Here is an 18,439-nt window from a genome sequence, read left to right on the forward strand (position 1 = left end):
CAATGACCGACCTCTCTGTCGTCACAGCGGACATTTTGGACTAAAAAATGACTCAAAATTGACTCAAATTGACTCAAAACTTCTAAAAATTTCCCATTTTCGCGGGAAAAATTCCCGTTTTGAGGGAAAATTTCCCGTTTTTGTACTTAAGAATGCCAGCAGCTTGAAATATCTATATTAAGTCTTAAGCATCCATATCTACAGCCTCCGATCCTAAGCCTTTGACGTTATCTTGGATTATGGTGTCACAGTTGCAATTACCGTTACGGACGCCATATTGAAAATCTGTAATTATTATCCGATTTTAATGAAAAAAATTCTAAAATTTATAAAAAAATAATTAATCAAAATTAAATAAAAAAATATTTAAAAACTCAGTTGCACATATCGTTACTGTCGCCATCTTGGATTCTAGAAATTTTGCACAATTCGTTACTCCCGCCATCTTGGACTGTATGACATAATCGTTGCGCTTTTCTTTAAGGACACCATCTTGGATTCTAGATGGTTGCAATTTCCGTAATGCTCCACCATCTTGAAAATCTTTATTTATTATCTTATTTTAATGAAAAAAATTTAAATTAATTCAAAAATTATTAATAAAGTTTTAATAAAAGTACTTAAAAATGCTTGTACGTCCTTGGTCCGAACCCGGTGAGAGCAAAAAATAAATAAATGTCGATAAATCCTTCCTCTACGGAAGCCGGCGACAGACTGACCCCCATCACTAATGCCAGGTATATATAAAATAATCTAGTATGACATGATGTCCACCATCTTGTTTTCGTCTTCTGGAGGCCACTATCTTGTTTTTGTATGCTAGAGTATGCTACCATCATATTAGTTTTATTTTCGTCCACTATAGTGCAGTATTCATTTTTTATTATGTGGCACCTGCAATCTTGAAATTTGGATGTCATTTTGGAAATTTGTATTTATTGACCTCGAAAATTGGGAAAAATTCCAAAACACATTCAATAAATTTGCAATTATTATACTCATTGAATCAATATTTGGTTTGATACCCGACTGATACAAATAATTTAAATTTCTGTAATTATATGCTTATTTAATCAATCATTTTCAAAATCCTAAAAGTATCCTAAGTTCAACATAAACCAGCCTTCAATAAGTATTTATGTCCGCCATCTTGGAAGTTTGTATTTCGTGGCCTAGAAAATTCGGGAAAATTCCAAAATTTATCAAAACATTCCATTATTAAAATAATGATTGACGCGATAGATTTTCTTCCATGGTTTGATTCTCAGTGATAAGTAAAACTAAAGCTTAAAATAAACGTTGTATTCTGTTTTCCATTACCTTTAGTGGAGTTCATTAACATTCACTCAAAAAAAATTATCACTAGACCAAATATCTGTCCAACGAATTAAATACTTTGTTGCTATGCCTAACATGAAAGTTTAATTTTTTCGATACTTAGAATACCTACATTCTTAACAGTTCTTGTAAAATGCTATAAGCATAGGCCAAGTGGCTTCGGACCACGAGACAAGGTCATGATCAATGTTAGTTGTATAGACCAAACATTTCCGAACCATGAGACCAATGATGTCGTGAGTACAGACTTAACGATCGACAATTAACGAAAAGGAAGCACAATCAACGAAAAGGAAGCACATTTTGATGCACAATCAACGTAATGGAAGCACATTTGGAAGCACAATTAACAAAAAGGAAGCACATTTCGAAGCATAATCAATAAAGAGAAAGCACAATCGGAAGCACAATCAACGAGAAGGAAGCACATTAGGATGCAGGATGCTCACTAACCATCGCAAGTGAAGGAAGACATCAAGACATCAAGGATAAGGAAATTCGTCTTGTATTATAGTGCTTCGCAGACGTCTCAAAGAATGTGATTTGACTGAGAAATTGGTGTTTTTTTTTTAATTCCACATGATATAAAATATTTTTAGTGATAATTTAGTAGCAGAATTTCACAATTTAAATGTAATTCTGAATAAAATATTGCATGACTAATTAAGTAAAATTTTCTCCTGCAGATATCGATTTCTCGGAAATAACAGAAGCACTCGGAGAACAGCAGCAGAAGTCTCATCAGGAATAATACCAAGCAGGCGAAGAATACCATCGAAATGGTGACAGAAATAATTAGGAGCACACGGAGAAAACTAACGCATGTTTTCCTTAATATAAAAAAAATCACAAAATTATTATAAAAATAATAAAAATTAAAAATTAAAAAATAAAGTATCTATCCTTGCTCAACAAACGAGAAGTTCACAAGTTGTCAGAATCTTCCGATTGTCACAAGGAATGTCCATGCATCCACTAAACCAGAGATTATTAATTATGCAACACTCGTGTCCTCTGATGCGTCCTTACGTCCATTAGTTTCGAATCGTGTTGTATTTTCAAAAATGCGATATATATGTATATATAGCTTCGGAGTTTTGGCATAACATTTGTTGAAGAAAACATGTAATGTTTACATTTTGCACCTCAAATAGAGACAAAGAAAAACGTTAATTAAAATATTAAAAGTATTACGTAAGGCTATTTAATGTTTATAATAAGCATTATTAAAATATTTTGGAATTGCTAACCTAATTTTTGTTTTGATCGCAAACCATTTGTATTGTCCAAGCTAAACTTAAAAGTTGTTATTATATTAACCAATGATCTTTGTTATGGACGTTTTTCTATATCTCCAGTTCATAGGCGTGCGCACGGTAGGTGCCACAGGTGCCTTGGCACCACCATTAGGGTTAACGTTATTTTATTTTTTACAAGCAAAAATAATACATACTTACAAAAAACCGTATTATTTCCAAAAAAAAATTGTTTTCCAATCGTGTCGAGTTACAGATATGTGCTCATAACACTGTCAGTATATCAATTATCAATCGAACCAACTAGTATACACACAGAAACAAGCCAGGTGCAATTACTTGTGTTGTACACGCGGGCTGTGGCTACGAAACTTCTGAAATGTAAATACTTCTCCTAGTTCTCCTCGAATTACATAGAATGCGCGCTCGGTGTCCACTGTTCACTCCACTCGGTAGGCGCACGGAATAATAGCCGCCGTCCGCCAGGTAGCACTACTGTGTAGTGTTTACTCTTACTGTTTACTCATCAGTTTACTGTTCTAATGAGTACACGAGTACAGCCTGTGTTTGTTACGTGGATCACTCATTAATTAATTATCATTTTATTTTCACTAGTTGACAGTTGTTATAGTTCGTTAATTGCTGTATATATCTGTCTGTATGATTTATAAACGGGTGATTAAAATTAAAAAGCCGGATCCCGAAAAGGATTACTCGATGACTTATATGCAGTCGCCGACAAAATATTTTTGTTGTATTCCAAAAGTTAAGTTTGCCTACTCTTATTTGTGTATTTTTATTATTTTAATATTTTACACATTTGAGGTATGTTACAAAAACTCCCTTGATTTGTTGATTTTAAAACTTAACATATGAGAATGTTTTTTCTAGCATTTATTTGGCGTCTTCAGAAAACATGTAAGTAAGGTTTTTCAAAGCCACCAGCATGAATTCCGTGCAAACAATTTGTGCAATTTACTTTATGGCTCAACAAAGCTTAAAACTGTAAATAGTTTAGTAGTTTTACTGGTGATTAAAACGTTCAAAGCCATAATTTGTCATAAAAAATGTTAAAATTTTTACATCTGTGTATTTAATGTTTTTGTTCGGAAACACCTTAAATAGCACCATTTTGCGCTTTCAAATCCAAATTTTTCCGGGGGAGGACCCCCGGACCCCCCGCTTTAGACTCGGGTCCGTGAATGATAGGGCTGTTGTGTAATCTGGCACCACCACTACTGAAGTCCTGCGCACGCCTATGCTCCGACAGATATCACGACTCAGAATGGCTGCGTGCACGTCAGTACAATCAACTGTCAACAGGTGATGCAGGTAATGTTAGCAGAAAAATATTCGAATACTGCCCATATGCGTCTTTTACATCGCGGCTGCATTTGCTAAGTGATGTAGGGACATGTTGGGCACGAGGAAGGAACCAATACCTTCGAGAGAGAAAAAAAGGAGAGGGGGGAGGTGGCTGTCAAAACAAGCGACGTCATTTCGGCGAGTCCGTACGTGGTGCACAGGCGTTGGGCAAGACAGCGCGCCCAGGCGCTATTGTGGTTCGAAATGCCGTGGGAGTTTACGTCCTCGCGTTCAGAAAGGAACAACAAAAAAAAAGGCTTCATTTCAAGGTTTTCCCGCGGAACACGCCGAGGAGGGGGCCCGGACTACCTCCCCCCGCGCGGAGTTGCGGAACTGCGCCGAGCCGCACGCGGGGACACCCGATAGCGCGCAGTCCCGAGGCAGCCATGTGTCCGAGGAGCGCGCCGCTCGCCCTGCTCGCCGGCGCCGCGACGCTGCTGCTCGCGACCGCGCAGCGCTACCCGCAGGACTACGACGACGTGGACGCCGGCGTAGCGCCGCCCGCGCGGGCCGGCTACGACCGCCCGCAGCAGTACCCGGCGCGGCGCGAGCTGGACCGCGCGCGCACGTCGACGGCGCCGCAGGTGCGCGCCTTCCTGCGGCACGTGGACGCCGTCACGGCCCAGGAGTGCACCAAGAACGTGCTGGCGCAGTGGGCGTACGAGACGAATGTGAACCCGCTCACGCAGGAGGCGGCGGTGAGTTCCGACCCGGCGGCTGCACTGCCTTGCCACGTCGTTGGCAACTGAGTTCCCAAATATTCACCGGGAATTTACGAACAAAGCTGGTTACCAAGAATTCAGGGATCTTTGTAAACTTATGGATAGCTTAGTTAATAAACGAGCACTGAGTTTGAGCACGAATTCAAATTGTATTGTCTTGGAGCATCAACAAAACATTAAAAGAAACGTAAGACTTCGGGAAGACAACTTTTTCTTCCTTATGCGTGTCCTGTTCGCAACGGAACGCAGAACTCGGAGCACGGAATACTGCGAAGTCCCTACGAAGAACTCTACGAACTGACGACGGTCTTAACTGGAGGCGAGTAACTTATGTAGCCGGAAACCTCCTTAAAGCACCCTTTTTGACCAGGACAGGGGTCGGCAGAACGTGGCTCGCGAGCCGTACGCGCCTCTCTTCGTAGGAACTCACGGCTCTGTCACAGCACAAAAAAAACCTAACAAAATGAAACGACCCAATCACAGCGCATGTCCTCAACCTGCGCTCACACCTACCAACTGACCTCCTGTCACCGCACACGTAGAGCTCTATTAATGACTTACATAAACATACTTTTTTAATTTACGTGATTTTTTAAGTAACCTTTATTTTTAAGACTCTGTGTTGAATTTGTGAATAGTCCAAATAAATTTTTAATCTGGATGGGTAACGTTTCTTCAAAATGACGTAATTAAGAAACGGAACCAATACTAGTCACATGGAGTTATGACTAATCAGGTATATAGCAGAATGTATTGGCCATGGCCCTGGCCTTAAAGTTAAAACTACCTCCTTCTTAGCCTATGGTGAATTAAAGAAACCATAGAAAACATAAAATATTTTGACTCGTTCAGAATTCTAACCCAGATTGTTAATACTGCGCCGCCTCGTGAACTATGTATTGTGTTGGCTTCATGTCTCACTTATCTACCGTTACCTGAACTACATTTCTTATCACAGCGGACACATGTACGCCAAACGCTACTTCATAGTATGGTTTTTCGGTCGCTGTCAGGCAATTATTTATGAATATTTTATTTTCTGAAGCCTAGCAAAGCTTATTCAAAGCAAAATGAAAGTTTCAGTTTCCACATACGTGTTTGTAACATATTGAGCTACTAAATGAATCAACAAAAATCCTTAAGTGTCAATGAGTTGTTTTTATCATCTAAGTATCTCGTCAGCACTGATTGACTGGACGTGGCTGTCGTAATATATAATGTATAATATTTCTAAGTTCCACGACTAGCAAACGACTTTGCGACTAAACGACTTTATTGACGTGTCCTGCTTTGTTTTGGGTTTTGACGGCAAGTCATTCGCTTGTATTTCCACTGAGTCTTGGGGAAATATGAAGGGTATAAGTCGGAGGTTCACACGCCTAATGACAACGTTATGCAAACACAGTACAATGAAAACACCGCAGTGCTGAAATGCGACTCTGTGCAGCTGCAGGCTGTCTCTTTGGAGCCTTAGGCATAGAAGAAGCCAGGGAAACTAAGGTTGTAACATATACTAAGGGAATAAGCTAGTTTATCATTGTTTTATTGCTTTAATAAACGTTCCCATTGTAAGTACGCAACAGGTGATTTTGTTCAACACCAGTAGCGAATACATATTATTTAGGGCGGGGGGGGGGGGGGGGGGTTGAAAAAAAATGAACACGTCTTACTTCTTATAAAATATACAACTTTTGACACTAACACACTGCCACACTGCCCAGTAGTACCCGTAGGCAACGCGGATTCTCACACACTGTTGTAAAAGGTCACCTTACATCACCCTTTAAAACATACTGCCCTGGATTTTTGCAAAATTTTCCCAACCTTGTGAAAAACAGGGTGGTTTCTATCTACCCTATCCTCCCCTACGTCTGCCACTTTAATTCACCTTAGATGTGGGTTCCATAACAAGAACTTCACTTCTTTCAGTGCACAAGTTATTTTAACCCTTCAAATAATGAAGAAAACAATATGACTAGTACTTTTATACTATCCAAATAACTAAAAGCTTTCTCACTAGCTTTTAACCAGAGTTGCGAAAAAAAATAGTATTACCTTTACGTATAATAAACTCGCCTAGCTGGGCACATGAGGTGTCAAAGCACGGCGGCGCTAAGGGCGACACTATCTCGGGCATCAAACACCTCTTCGCCTCTACGGGCCAGGCACCAACCTGGTACGCTCTCTTCTCGTAGTTAACGCGCTTCTTTGGGACTTCCATTGTTCACCCAATAATTTAATTCCACCTACAATATACTGTGTACCAAATATTTTGTATCTATAAAAAGTCTGTGAAAATTCCCTTTTAAGCCTTTTTCCCTGTAAAAATAATATTATAAACGTAACTACCAGCGGATCTTAAAGTATATTTGTTATTAGATTATTTTAGAAAATAATGAGCTGTTTGTCGAAACATGAAGGGTGGATCTCACATGCCATGTAGTAATGAAATTTTTTTTAAATTATGTTTAGTTAAATGCTATGTATCCCTGTATATCTAACACATTTCCTTGCCAGATATTTAGTGAATGTCATTTGAAAACTGTAATATGTCACGTAAATAAACATTATAACATAGACATGAGTGAACGTTTTGACACTATTAGCTAACTCATAATAAATTACTGGCTAAAGAAAAACTTTGTGACGGAACATGAAATTTAAGAGAGCTATTTATTTATTTACTAGCTGAAGTACCCGGAATTGTATGGGATAAAATATCATTGGGAACTAATTTTCGGAAAAACTCGTCCTCAGTTGGTAGCTATGTAATGTAAGTAAAATTTCCAGTCTGTAGAACTTACTTGAAAAACAGTATATTTTCATCTTTAACGCCCCCGCTAAAATTTCATGGAGCTGAAGAAAACATCAACAATGCAATATCCGTTGTCATGGAGACGAAGGAAGCATCTACAATGCAACATTCGTTGCCATGGGGATTTTCGACCAAAAACGGGAATTTAGTTCTGTAAAATCCCCTTAGGTAGATGTATTAAAAAATAATAATCAAAAGAATGTTACTTTATTTCTTTTAAAGAGTAAATTTACAAATTCGTATCTAAAAAAAATCTTCATTCAAATTATCATCCCTTATTTGACACCCGTAGGAAATGCATTTTCAGAAATACTTTCTTAGTGCTCACCCACTTTGTATAAGGAAATCCTGTGACTAATTTCATGATTCTAGACCCACCGGTTTAAGCTGTGCCTTATCTGTCAGTCAGTCAGTGTTAGAGTTTTATTAAGTAGATTTATTATTTATTCTACTTTGATTGGTGCAGCTAATCCACGCATTCCTTCTCTTACACCGCTCCACATGCCATAATCGACGTATAACAAGTAGTATCTAGCATTCATTCATAAAATTAGATATTAAAAATTTCAGGTTACAAAAATTACTAATAAATCATCTACTAAATAACATCCAATTTAAGTACCAACAAAACCTCGTTAGATACTGTTTTGGTTAGAAAAATAATGAAATATATTTACAATCCATAGTCATTAAACTGCCATTAACACAATCATACACGCTTTTATTCAGGAATCACTTGGTTACGTGTTTGTGAAATCAGAAATCAGAGAGCCAGTGTTTTTTTATTAAGTAGTTTTGAAATATTTTGGCAGTTCGTGGGTGTCTAGCATCCTGGCCGAGGGTGTTCCAGAGGCGGGATGCGGTAACTGTGAAGGATTTTGACATATATATTTTTTTGACGTGCCAACGTCTAATAAATCGAGGAACGCCGGCTGCACGCACGAAAAAGTGTCCCGTTACGCACATTGTCCCGTTATGCTGAGTCCCATTACGCTCATTGTACGCTTGCGCCGCATCTATCTCTCTTCCACTCGATTGGAACAACAATCGATTTGACTTTTTCGAGGCACATTAAACTTGAAACACTCCCATTCGTTTCCTAAGTTTCCTATCATCGTCCTATCCTTAACAGAATAACACAGATTGAAAGAAGTTAAATAGCAAACATGTATAAAATTTATAGTTAAAATAATCTCTTCGTAAAAGTAATAAACATATTTGAATTAATGAGTGCAAATAAAAGTAAATATATCAATTAAATTGTAGATTTCATTTCACTCCTTCTTTGTATCCATACAAAATAGTGATAATTCAATAAAATGATTAAATTTTATTCATAAAAGTATGCAATCATTTAATCCATGTTTTCTTATGACGTTGTCACGTTAAACTATCGTCCGTAAACCGACTTTACAGAGAACAATTTTTTTTTCGGTTTTTATGCGTAGGTTATAAAAGTTCACGATTTGGTTTTGATCGGGTCCCAAAACTGTAGTGCTACATTAAGATCGTAACTAGCCGGGGTAAATATCAAATTGTTATTTGCTCTATTATTTTATATAGAGTTTGCAGAGCCTGTAGTGATCGTTTCTGTCGAAGTAGTGGGTATTTTAATGGCAAGAGTGCAAGTGATCATATAATTTAAGATATCAATAAAGGTAACGCGAGTTTCCCAGGTAATGTGCTATGTCATTATACTATTTAAAACATTTTGTGGGCAAACACCAATGCTCAGTTTCACAGGAATGAACAAGAAAGGTGAATACACCAACACGCAGAAAAACAAGCCGAAATCAGCCGATGTCAAATTTGTGAATGTATAGACAGCACAGAGAATTCCGTGAAAGGTATCAGCCAGAAAAATTATCACAAAACAGACAAAACAAGTGGGCTGATAACGACGAGACAGTTGTAAGAAGAACAGGAAATATAGACAGAAATAACAACCTTGGAAAACACAGCGACAAAACATACAGAATCATTCAAAGAACGTACGTGATTGTATACTATGCCACAGTAATCGAGAGGAGGCGAAATTATTATTGACTGCATTCCTTGTTCTATGAAGATGATAGTAACAAGAAAATGAAAGAACCAACATGACGAGTGAGAACGAGCCTTGACAACTGATAACCTACAGTTCACAGGGATAAAAGCCACAACCACAACCCCAACAGTTCCGAAGTTTACCGAAGCAAAAGGTTAGGTTCGTTAAGTGTAATAAATAATAGTTATTTATTTTTTCCGGAAGGGTAGGTTAGGTCAGGTTATGATAACTAAAATGGTGTTTCTTTAATATCTATCGGCAAACATCGGCGAACTTCGGTACTAGCCGGGTTTAACTCTCATCCCTGTGAACTTTAGGCTTACCTTGCCACCCGGGGTCATAGAGTAAATAATGTACTAGTACAGAGTTGACACTCAATGCTGTTAAACTACCGCATTTTTTTCTCATAATTGTGTTAAAAAAATACCCATCACGAATACAGGTTTTGTCACGCTTTTAATTTACATTAAACGGGTCGCGAGTTGATAAATGATACGTATTATTCATAAATATACTTTTAAATACTATCCTTCTATGTAGATGAACAAAAAATACCAAATGTATATAAAATCTGTATGAGGACACTAGGAATTATTTTAGTTAGTATGGGAAGTAGCAGCTCTGCAATTTAGTCAATGGGCTTCGTAACATATTATTTATTAACGACGGGAAATTGAAAGAGTATAAAACACACAGTAGTACTTATCAAACTCACACATCTTTCACCAAAATTCCTATCACGTCAATCACTTTCATCACGCCATGTTGTCTTTGCAAAAGACGAAAAAATTCTATTTCTCGTATTTAAAAGTACTAATAAAAATTTGAGGATTTCAAAAATTTTTGTAACTAATTACCTAGAATACAATGTTTGATGTCTAAAATATTAATAAATACAATAGTTTAAAAACTTATATTTATTTTACCAAGATTCGATTTGGTGTTGAGCTATTATAAAAACTGTCTCCTAGCTTCCTACATAGCATGGAGTTAGAAATTGTTAGAAGAGGGTTTGCGGTTACGTAATTGAAGTTACTTTTCAAACTCACCACCGCCATATTGTTCCGCTCAATACATTGCGGAAATGGTGCTTGAAAACATCAGTTTTTTGTAAGTAGGCATGAATTAGAATCTTTGTTGTTAAAAACATTCACGTCATTTAAAAACTGTTTTCACAACGCACACCCTACAATTTAGCTAATGTTTTTGGCGTCTAACCAATATGGCACAACAATTAACTGATAAAAAAGGGGGTTTTCTGTAAAGTCGGTTTACGGACGATAATTTTACGTGATTACTTCATAAAAAAACATTTCTAAAAAAATTGCGTACTTTTTAATTTTCAAATATTATTTACAGTTTTTGCAAATTTAATTTAAATAATTTGTTTAAATATAATCACGAAAAATTAGTTAAAAAGCCCGCCTTAACCTGTTTGATATTATATAAGATTTTCTCGCAGGGTGGTTGGCTGGATCTTGCACGCTCGGCTCAGGCGGAACGTGACAATTTTTCGTGCGTGCAGCCGGCGTTCATCGATTTATAAGACGTTATCACGTCAAAAGGTCTCACGCGCTTGCTCACGCAGACGTTGTCACCCCCTGGCACAGAGTCGCCACTCCCTGGCCGGAGCTCTGTGCGCTGTCTGGCTGCTCGCTCGGTGGTCCCGAATGTACCGGCAATTCCCGGTACTTTTGATATAGTAGAAGAACTGGGAATTTAAAATCGATTCCCGGTTCGTTCGGTACTTACGGGATCCGACATTAACATCATAAAATTTCATTTTGGTTGCGCGCTAAGGTTACTTCCACTCGACCTCTCGTGGCGAGGCGATGGTGGGAGAGGGGGGAGAGTGTCGCGCCGGGCGCTGCTCAGTGGCAGTCTGTGTCCGGACTGGCGGGTGCCGTGGTCCTCACTCAGCTGTGTGTTTGCCTGGCCCCGCTTCTGGTCGGCGCCGAAGCTCCAATACCCTCCCAATCACCAACAGGGAGCGATCCCTAACAGTTCTGTAATTTAAAAAGCTCTGAAATATTTTAAAACAGAACAGGAAGATACTCCCACACTACCCTTCAAGGGCGCATATTGGGAGGGAAAAGTTGAGAATATGACGGCCGCAAGGTGGGAATATATCTGTGTGTTTGTCTTTCAGTTTGTTATGTGAAGAATAAATTTTATTTTTAGTTAATAATTCTGTGATTTCCCCCCCCCCCCCCCCCCCCCCCACCAAAGTTAAAGATTGAGAGTAAGGCTGAGAATAAAGTTCACGTTAATGGAAACTTTTTGCAATGGAAATTTGTAAGCCAAATGTTAATATTTGTACTTTTGGTCAGTAAAACTTGTTTAATAGTTCAAAACTAACTATTGCTTCTTAAATCACCGACTGCTGCACAAGTAATAAAAAAGAACTACCTAGTACCGAAAGTACCGGGAATCTTCGGTCCCGTTGAAGACTAGTAGCCCTACAGAAATTCCCGGTTCTGAAAATCGATTTCGGTGCCGAAGACCCTGGTGGAAACACCCCTGGAGCGAAGCCGCGCACGCCGGCAGTGCTAGTCGCGTGGCCGAGAGGGCGCTAATTGGCCCGGTTGCCTCACCTTGAGTCACGGCGTGGGTGATTCACATACCAGTGTCGTCCTTGCGACGACCTCCCCGGGCCGGAGCTGCCAGCACGCCGACCGCTACCTCAGCGGTGACTGTCGGCCGCTGGCTCGCATGGGGTCGATGAGTAGTGGCGTGCATTTTGCACCAAACAATCTGAAACTGCTATAAAATACGCCCACGCCGACAGTTCTGCGATGTTGTTAGGGCCGTATGTAAGAGAAGCCACTGCCGCATTTGACCAGGCCAATCAGGACGAGTTTGCTGCTGCACAAAATGCCTGCGATTCGTGTGCTGACGGCGGACATGTACCTGAGAGAAAATCAACCAATCACGAACCACAGACTGAGAACCCGAGTATTACTAAAGCACAGACGATACTGCAGTACTTCAACACACATCTGGTCTCAAAACCTTTTCGCGATAAATACACGCAAATGATTCGTAAGAGCGTAACGAGAAGTGCAACGTTCAGGAGCGGGGGTCCTCGAGTGTAGAAAGGTGGAGAGGGAGGGGTAATAACGGATTAAGTAGATAAAAGGACAACTGTGAGACTCTTTGCTAATTTTTCGTCGACATGTTTGTTCCAGCCGCGAAACTCTAGTGCGAACCTCCCCCGTGTTTTCTATTGTAAAGTTGTATCGTTCAAGCGAATCATTGAAGTTTGATGACGTTTCACTTCTAACCTGCGTGGTGATTTTCACACAGAATTCGAAGACTAGTTATTTATGGGCATAGAGATTTTTTTATTAATACTGCACATAAAAAAATAATTTCGAAAATTCATTAAATTTATGATTTTGTAATAAATAATGTGATAGCAGGCTTTAAAACATTCATTTTCCTGTAGGCTATCTTAGCTCGGCTTTTGCTTCAAAGTGGTATAGCTTACGTACGTTTTGCTTGGGATTCTAGCATGAATAATCAAGGCTAAATTTTTAATCTTGAAATAAACTTATTTTTTTTACTTGCAATTTTTTGTGTTATAAATGTTTTAGAGATGATTTTTCGCTAAAATTATTTCTATTGAAAAATTAATAGTATAGAAACTTTCATAAATTCCTTATGAAATAAGTATTTCATTTTTGTACGCTTTGTGCAGATATACAGTCGCATGTGCCAGTAAAGTTCGAATACATCCGCTGCGTCCGAATGTGCGACCTTTTTGTTGAATGTGCGTCCTCACAGATGAAAATTAATTGTACAAGTCAAATCTGTTGTGGGGACCGAATATTTCATGGTTCAGAGTCTGTGCAGTAAGCATTGAACCTTGTAGATAACTATCACTATATGACTCAATTTTGTATAGACCTATGCTTAATGAAATCCAAATTTTCCCTTAGAATTAGTACTCTGTTTCAAAGATTATTGGGTCCACATCTTAGCAATACACCTAATAGTAATAGTAAAGCTCATCATATCATGCCTTTACCATAGGTCTGACAATTTAGAGAATGAATCTTGTCTAATTCTGTGTAATAGGTCTTTTCTTTTATATTGTCTTACTGCAGTACACCTTAGGATTTGTATGCTAGTAACCTTGCCTTTGCAGTATGCGTAATGCATGCTTATTATTTCTATATAAAAAACACAAAATGTATCGAGTATTTCATCGGAAGGCTAGTGATTGAAAAATAACATTATTTTGTCGGATCCTTTGATGTTCTCTTAAATAGTAGAATCTTCGTAAAGTTGATAAGGATATGAATTGACGTTTATTATAAATGATCTCTTCTAGACTTAAAGCCAGGATTTTAATATTTGTATGGTTCTTTATGTAAGTAATAATTTATAAATTAATTTAATTATTTTTAAAAATCATATGAAGGTTAATTTCATGCACTCCTAGAAATTAAAACAGAAGACTTAACTTGATCTTGTACGGCTTTAATATAATATTTATTTAAAATTGGCTGTTTTACCATAAACTATGTAGTTAAAAATGTTTTAATATTACAAAAATGTTTAGTTGTCATACAATATAATACAATGTTAATTTGTACTGTATTTTTGAACCTACGAGTAACTAAATATTATTACTTTATATGTAACAGTAGTTCACACCTGACACTTTTCAAAGACGTCTCAATATATCTTTATCTCTTGGTTATATAATAGCATTTATCAAGTTTAATATTATCACTATATTAGTCTTTGATCGAATATCATTAGTAAACAATCATATTATGGTCTGTAGTTTGGATCCTGCAATTGATAGAACTTGCCCAATGCGCTTGTAATACATCTTAAAGTATTCGTTATGCACGTCCCGTTAGAGCCAATCTGTTAGTTTGGCAGTTTGGTGACACTCGTCATATTTTCTTGTAATAGATCTTTTCGTAAGCGTAAAGCAGGTTGAGTAATGCCGTACAGCAGGCCTCGTGTTTCGGAGACGCTTGGCCTATATCTTGTCAATGTATTTTACTTCGATGAATTGCATATTAAGTATTGATCAAAAAGGCCTCGTGGATCGGAGACGTTTGGCTTATATGCTTGACGTTGGACATTATTTTTTCTGAAAGGCCCCATATTATTGCTTTATATTATTGTCGTTGGTATTGTAGTAGTCTTAAATTGTAGCAATGAAATGCAGTTTCTACGATAGGCATAATGACATCGAGTAAAAAATTCATTTAGCCAGAGAGCTGCCTCACCCATAGATATTAATGTACTCGTCAAAAACATAAATTAAAGAGTTTTGCTTAAATATAACATTTGTGTTGTTAGCTGAATTTATACACCCAGGACTCCTGCTTCTGTGAAGTCCTTGAAGTAATTTTTATATACACGTTAAAACCATATTCATATTTTCCGATTTTAAAAAAATGTCATAAATAATTTTTGCCATGTACTGGTAAGAAGAACTGTGGACTACGAACTACATTGCGTAAATGCGTTTATTATTAAATATTAATTTTTAATAATATTAAAAGTATTTTGTAGATAATTTTTATCCTTTTGAGTAAAAATATGAACCAAGTGTTAAATTTCGTCTCATGGTCAGATATAATCTGAGCTCAATGTCAAGCAAGATCGAGTAGATAAAGTTTTTATCTGCTTTGTAGACATTTCCAGCCCCTTAAAGTATAGAAGAAAAAAAACGTAAAAATTTCCCTCAAAACGGCAATTTTTCCCTAGAAAACGTTAAATTCATATTAATTAATATCAATTTTAAAGGTCAAGATCATCAAAATGACTGCTGGTGGTATCCGACTCGCGATTATAGTAAAATATCAATTATTTAAATACTTTAAGGAAATATATAATTTTTTAAAAAATATAAATCTTTAATATCGTTGTCAGTTTACTATAACATTAATACATATTGGTTGTGTAAACTGAAAATTCAAAATATTTTACGAGTGCCAAACGAATAGTTCCATTTGCAAACCTTTACTTATAATAAAATTGTTCGAGGCGAAAATTCTGTGCATTATATGAACTGATGAAAAAACTATTGGAAATGGTTATTTCCATTATTGAAAACTCAAATATCTAGTTTTTAAAAATTTTGTCTCTTTGTCTGACTATCTGTTAGGTCGAGTATCAATATATTACTACTTTACACTACAGACGAATTTTTATTTATTACAAAAGTATTTTGCTAACTTAAAAACTGGGCTTTATATGTTTACAGAATCCTTTCCATAAGGGGGTGAATAAAAAGTAAATATGGTTTTAAGATAATCAATTATAGATCTGAAACTAATAAGTATGAGAAAAGATATTGGGTACCAATAATTAATTTACAAAAACTACAACACAATTCGTATATTAGACAAAATTCAATCTCTAGAGGGTGAAAAAGAGATAAGTACTGTTTACGATTAATAATTTATACCTCCGAATATAGTTAAGCTTAATAAATGATATTGGGTACCAATAATAAAAATACGAGAACTACCAACAGCAATTTGTATGTTTTATGAAATTCAAACCCTATGTGGTGAAAAAGGGTAAGTATATTTTTAAGATTATTAATTACATCTACGAATTTAATTAAGCGTAATAAATGATAATTTTTACCAGTAATACACATACAAGAACTACAAACACAATTTTTATATTTTACGAAAATCAACCCCTGTGTGTAAAAGGGGTAATTATGTTTTTAAGATTAATAATTATATCTTTCAATTTAATTAATTGTAATATATATGTTGTTGGGTAACAATAATAAACATACGAAAAATACCAACCAAAATTTTTATATTTTGCAACATTCATTCTCTAAGTGGTGAAAAAGGGGTAAATATGTTTTAAAGATTAATAATTATATCTCCGAATTAAATTTAGCACAGATCATGATATTGTGTACCAATAATAACCGTACGAAAACTACCAACAATGTTTTTTATATTTTGCGAAATTCAACTCCTAAGAGGTGAAAAAGTATGTTTTTAAGATTAATAATCAAACCTTCGAAATTAATTGAGCGTAATTAATGATAATGACACTAATAATAAACATACAAAAACTACCAACAACAATTTTTACATTTTGCTTAATGCAACCCCTAAGATGTGCAAAGTGGTAAATTTGGTTTTAAGATTAATAATTATATCTCCAAATTAATAAATCATAATAACTTATTTTGGGAACCAATAATAAACATACGAAAACTTCCAACTAGAATATAACAATTTTGAAAAAATTCAACCTCTAAGTGGTGAAATGTGGTAAAATGATATGAAGATAATATTTTATATATAAAAATCGACGTGTGTATGTGTGTTCCCTATGGACTTCAAAATGGCTGGACGGATTTAGATGAAATTTTCAGGCAATATTCAAACTAGCCCAGCAGGTCATCCTGTGAAGTTTGGTAGCGATCGGATCAACATATATTTGATTTTGGCAATTTTTGTCATATTTTAAATTCAAAGTAACACATAAATATATATTTTGTATTTTTTTTTTTAGATGAACATTCAGAATTAAAAGCAATATTAGGGTTAATTATATTTCCAATGGTAGACAAGAATAAGACACATGGACCAATAATAAGCACACACTAACTACCAACCACATTTTACCATTTTGCGAAAGTCAAACCCTATGGTTGGTTTAAGAGGTAGGTGTGTTTTTAAAATAAAAAAACTAATACTTTTAATTTAATTATAACCAGAAGTAATAAACTAAAAATAACTTCTATCAAAAAATACGTATTGCTTACTTTTTTTGTGTTCATTAAAATTTGTATTTTAATGGGGTTACAAATTGGAATATTTTTTTCATTTATTAAAAAAAAATCGTAGGTATGTCCGAAACTAATTAAGTACGATGTAAATTAAACGGTAAAGATAATAAACTAAAAATCATTATTTTATTTATGTATAAGATCCGCCATTAAGAAATGTCAAGGGATTAAGTTTAGCTTAAAGAAAAAAAATACATGTATCTAATTTATTAGATCTAATGTTTAGAAATTAAGAATGAAGAACAAGCATTCACAGTTATAAATTGCATTTTTTATGTTTTTCGGATATCGTCTTTTAAGGGCGTGAAAAGGGAGTAAATATGTTTTATCATAAAAAATTCATATTTCCATAGCAAATAATGCTGGATGTAAGAAACTTAGCATAACGTAAATTATTAATTACGTAGAGAACTTTTACCCTATTTTGATATTTGACACAGAAGGCAGTATAACGGAGTCACGGTAGTTCTTGTAGTAATATCATATATCTAAGAAAATCAAAATGTTAGTAATGGAGCAAGAATAACGTACAAAATTATGATTTAGTATCATGCTTCAACCCTTTATCTTTTTTCTATATTGGATCGCAAAGGGGTGAAAAGGTGGTTTTATTATAAAATTATTATCTCTGAAGCTAAACAAGGGGGAAGTAAGTTATAAACATGCAAAATTTAAGATACTGTAAATGATAAATAAACAGACTTTAAGCTATCTTCTCTTATTAAACATTCTCTGAAAAATAACCTATTTAATTTTAACAGGGGTAAATAGCATATAAAAATAAAAAGGTTAGGGGATAATTAAATTAGTATTGGCCAGATAAAGTTAAACTCAATGAAAATATAAGTTTAGTGTAATTATTTTGTAATTCACATCTGAGGTAAAAAGAAAAAGACGGGTTCAGTTTAGTTTTTGTTTGGTTAACGGATATTGCCATATTTACTTACTTCTGAATTTTTATATTGGCATCCGTGTAGGAAAAGAGGAGAGGGGTAAAAAGTTTAGGGATTTTGTTCAAGTCTAAGCAAAGTAAGAATCAACTAATACGTTCGATAAGATAATCAATATCTGTAGTCTACATTTAAAATAAAGAAGCAT

General features: G+C 35.8%; 1 protein-coding gene across 1 annotated transcript in view; it reads left to right on the forward strand.

The window, feature by feature from the left end:
- Positions 1-4,345: 4,345 nt before the first annotated feature.
- The window catches only part of LOC134535263 (angiotensin-converting enzyme), a 548,035-nt gene continuing 533,941 nt past the window's right edge, over positions 4,346-18,439 (forward strand). Inside the window, exon 1 of the mRNA XM_063374335.1 lies at positions 4,346-4,657. Within this exon, the coding sequence (XP_063230405.1) occupies positions 4,346-4,657 (312 nt within the window). The remainder of the gene's footprint in view (positions 4,658-18,439) is intronic.

This window comes from Bacillus rossius, chromosome 8 (assembly GCF_032445375.1).
Source record: "Bacillus rossius redtenbacheri isolate Brsri chromosome 8, Brsri_v3, whole genome shotgun sequence".
Taxonomy (NCBI): Eukaryota; Metazoa; Arthropoda; class Insecta; order Phasmatodea; family Bacillidae; genus Bacillus; species Bacillus rossius.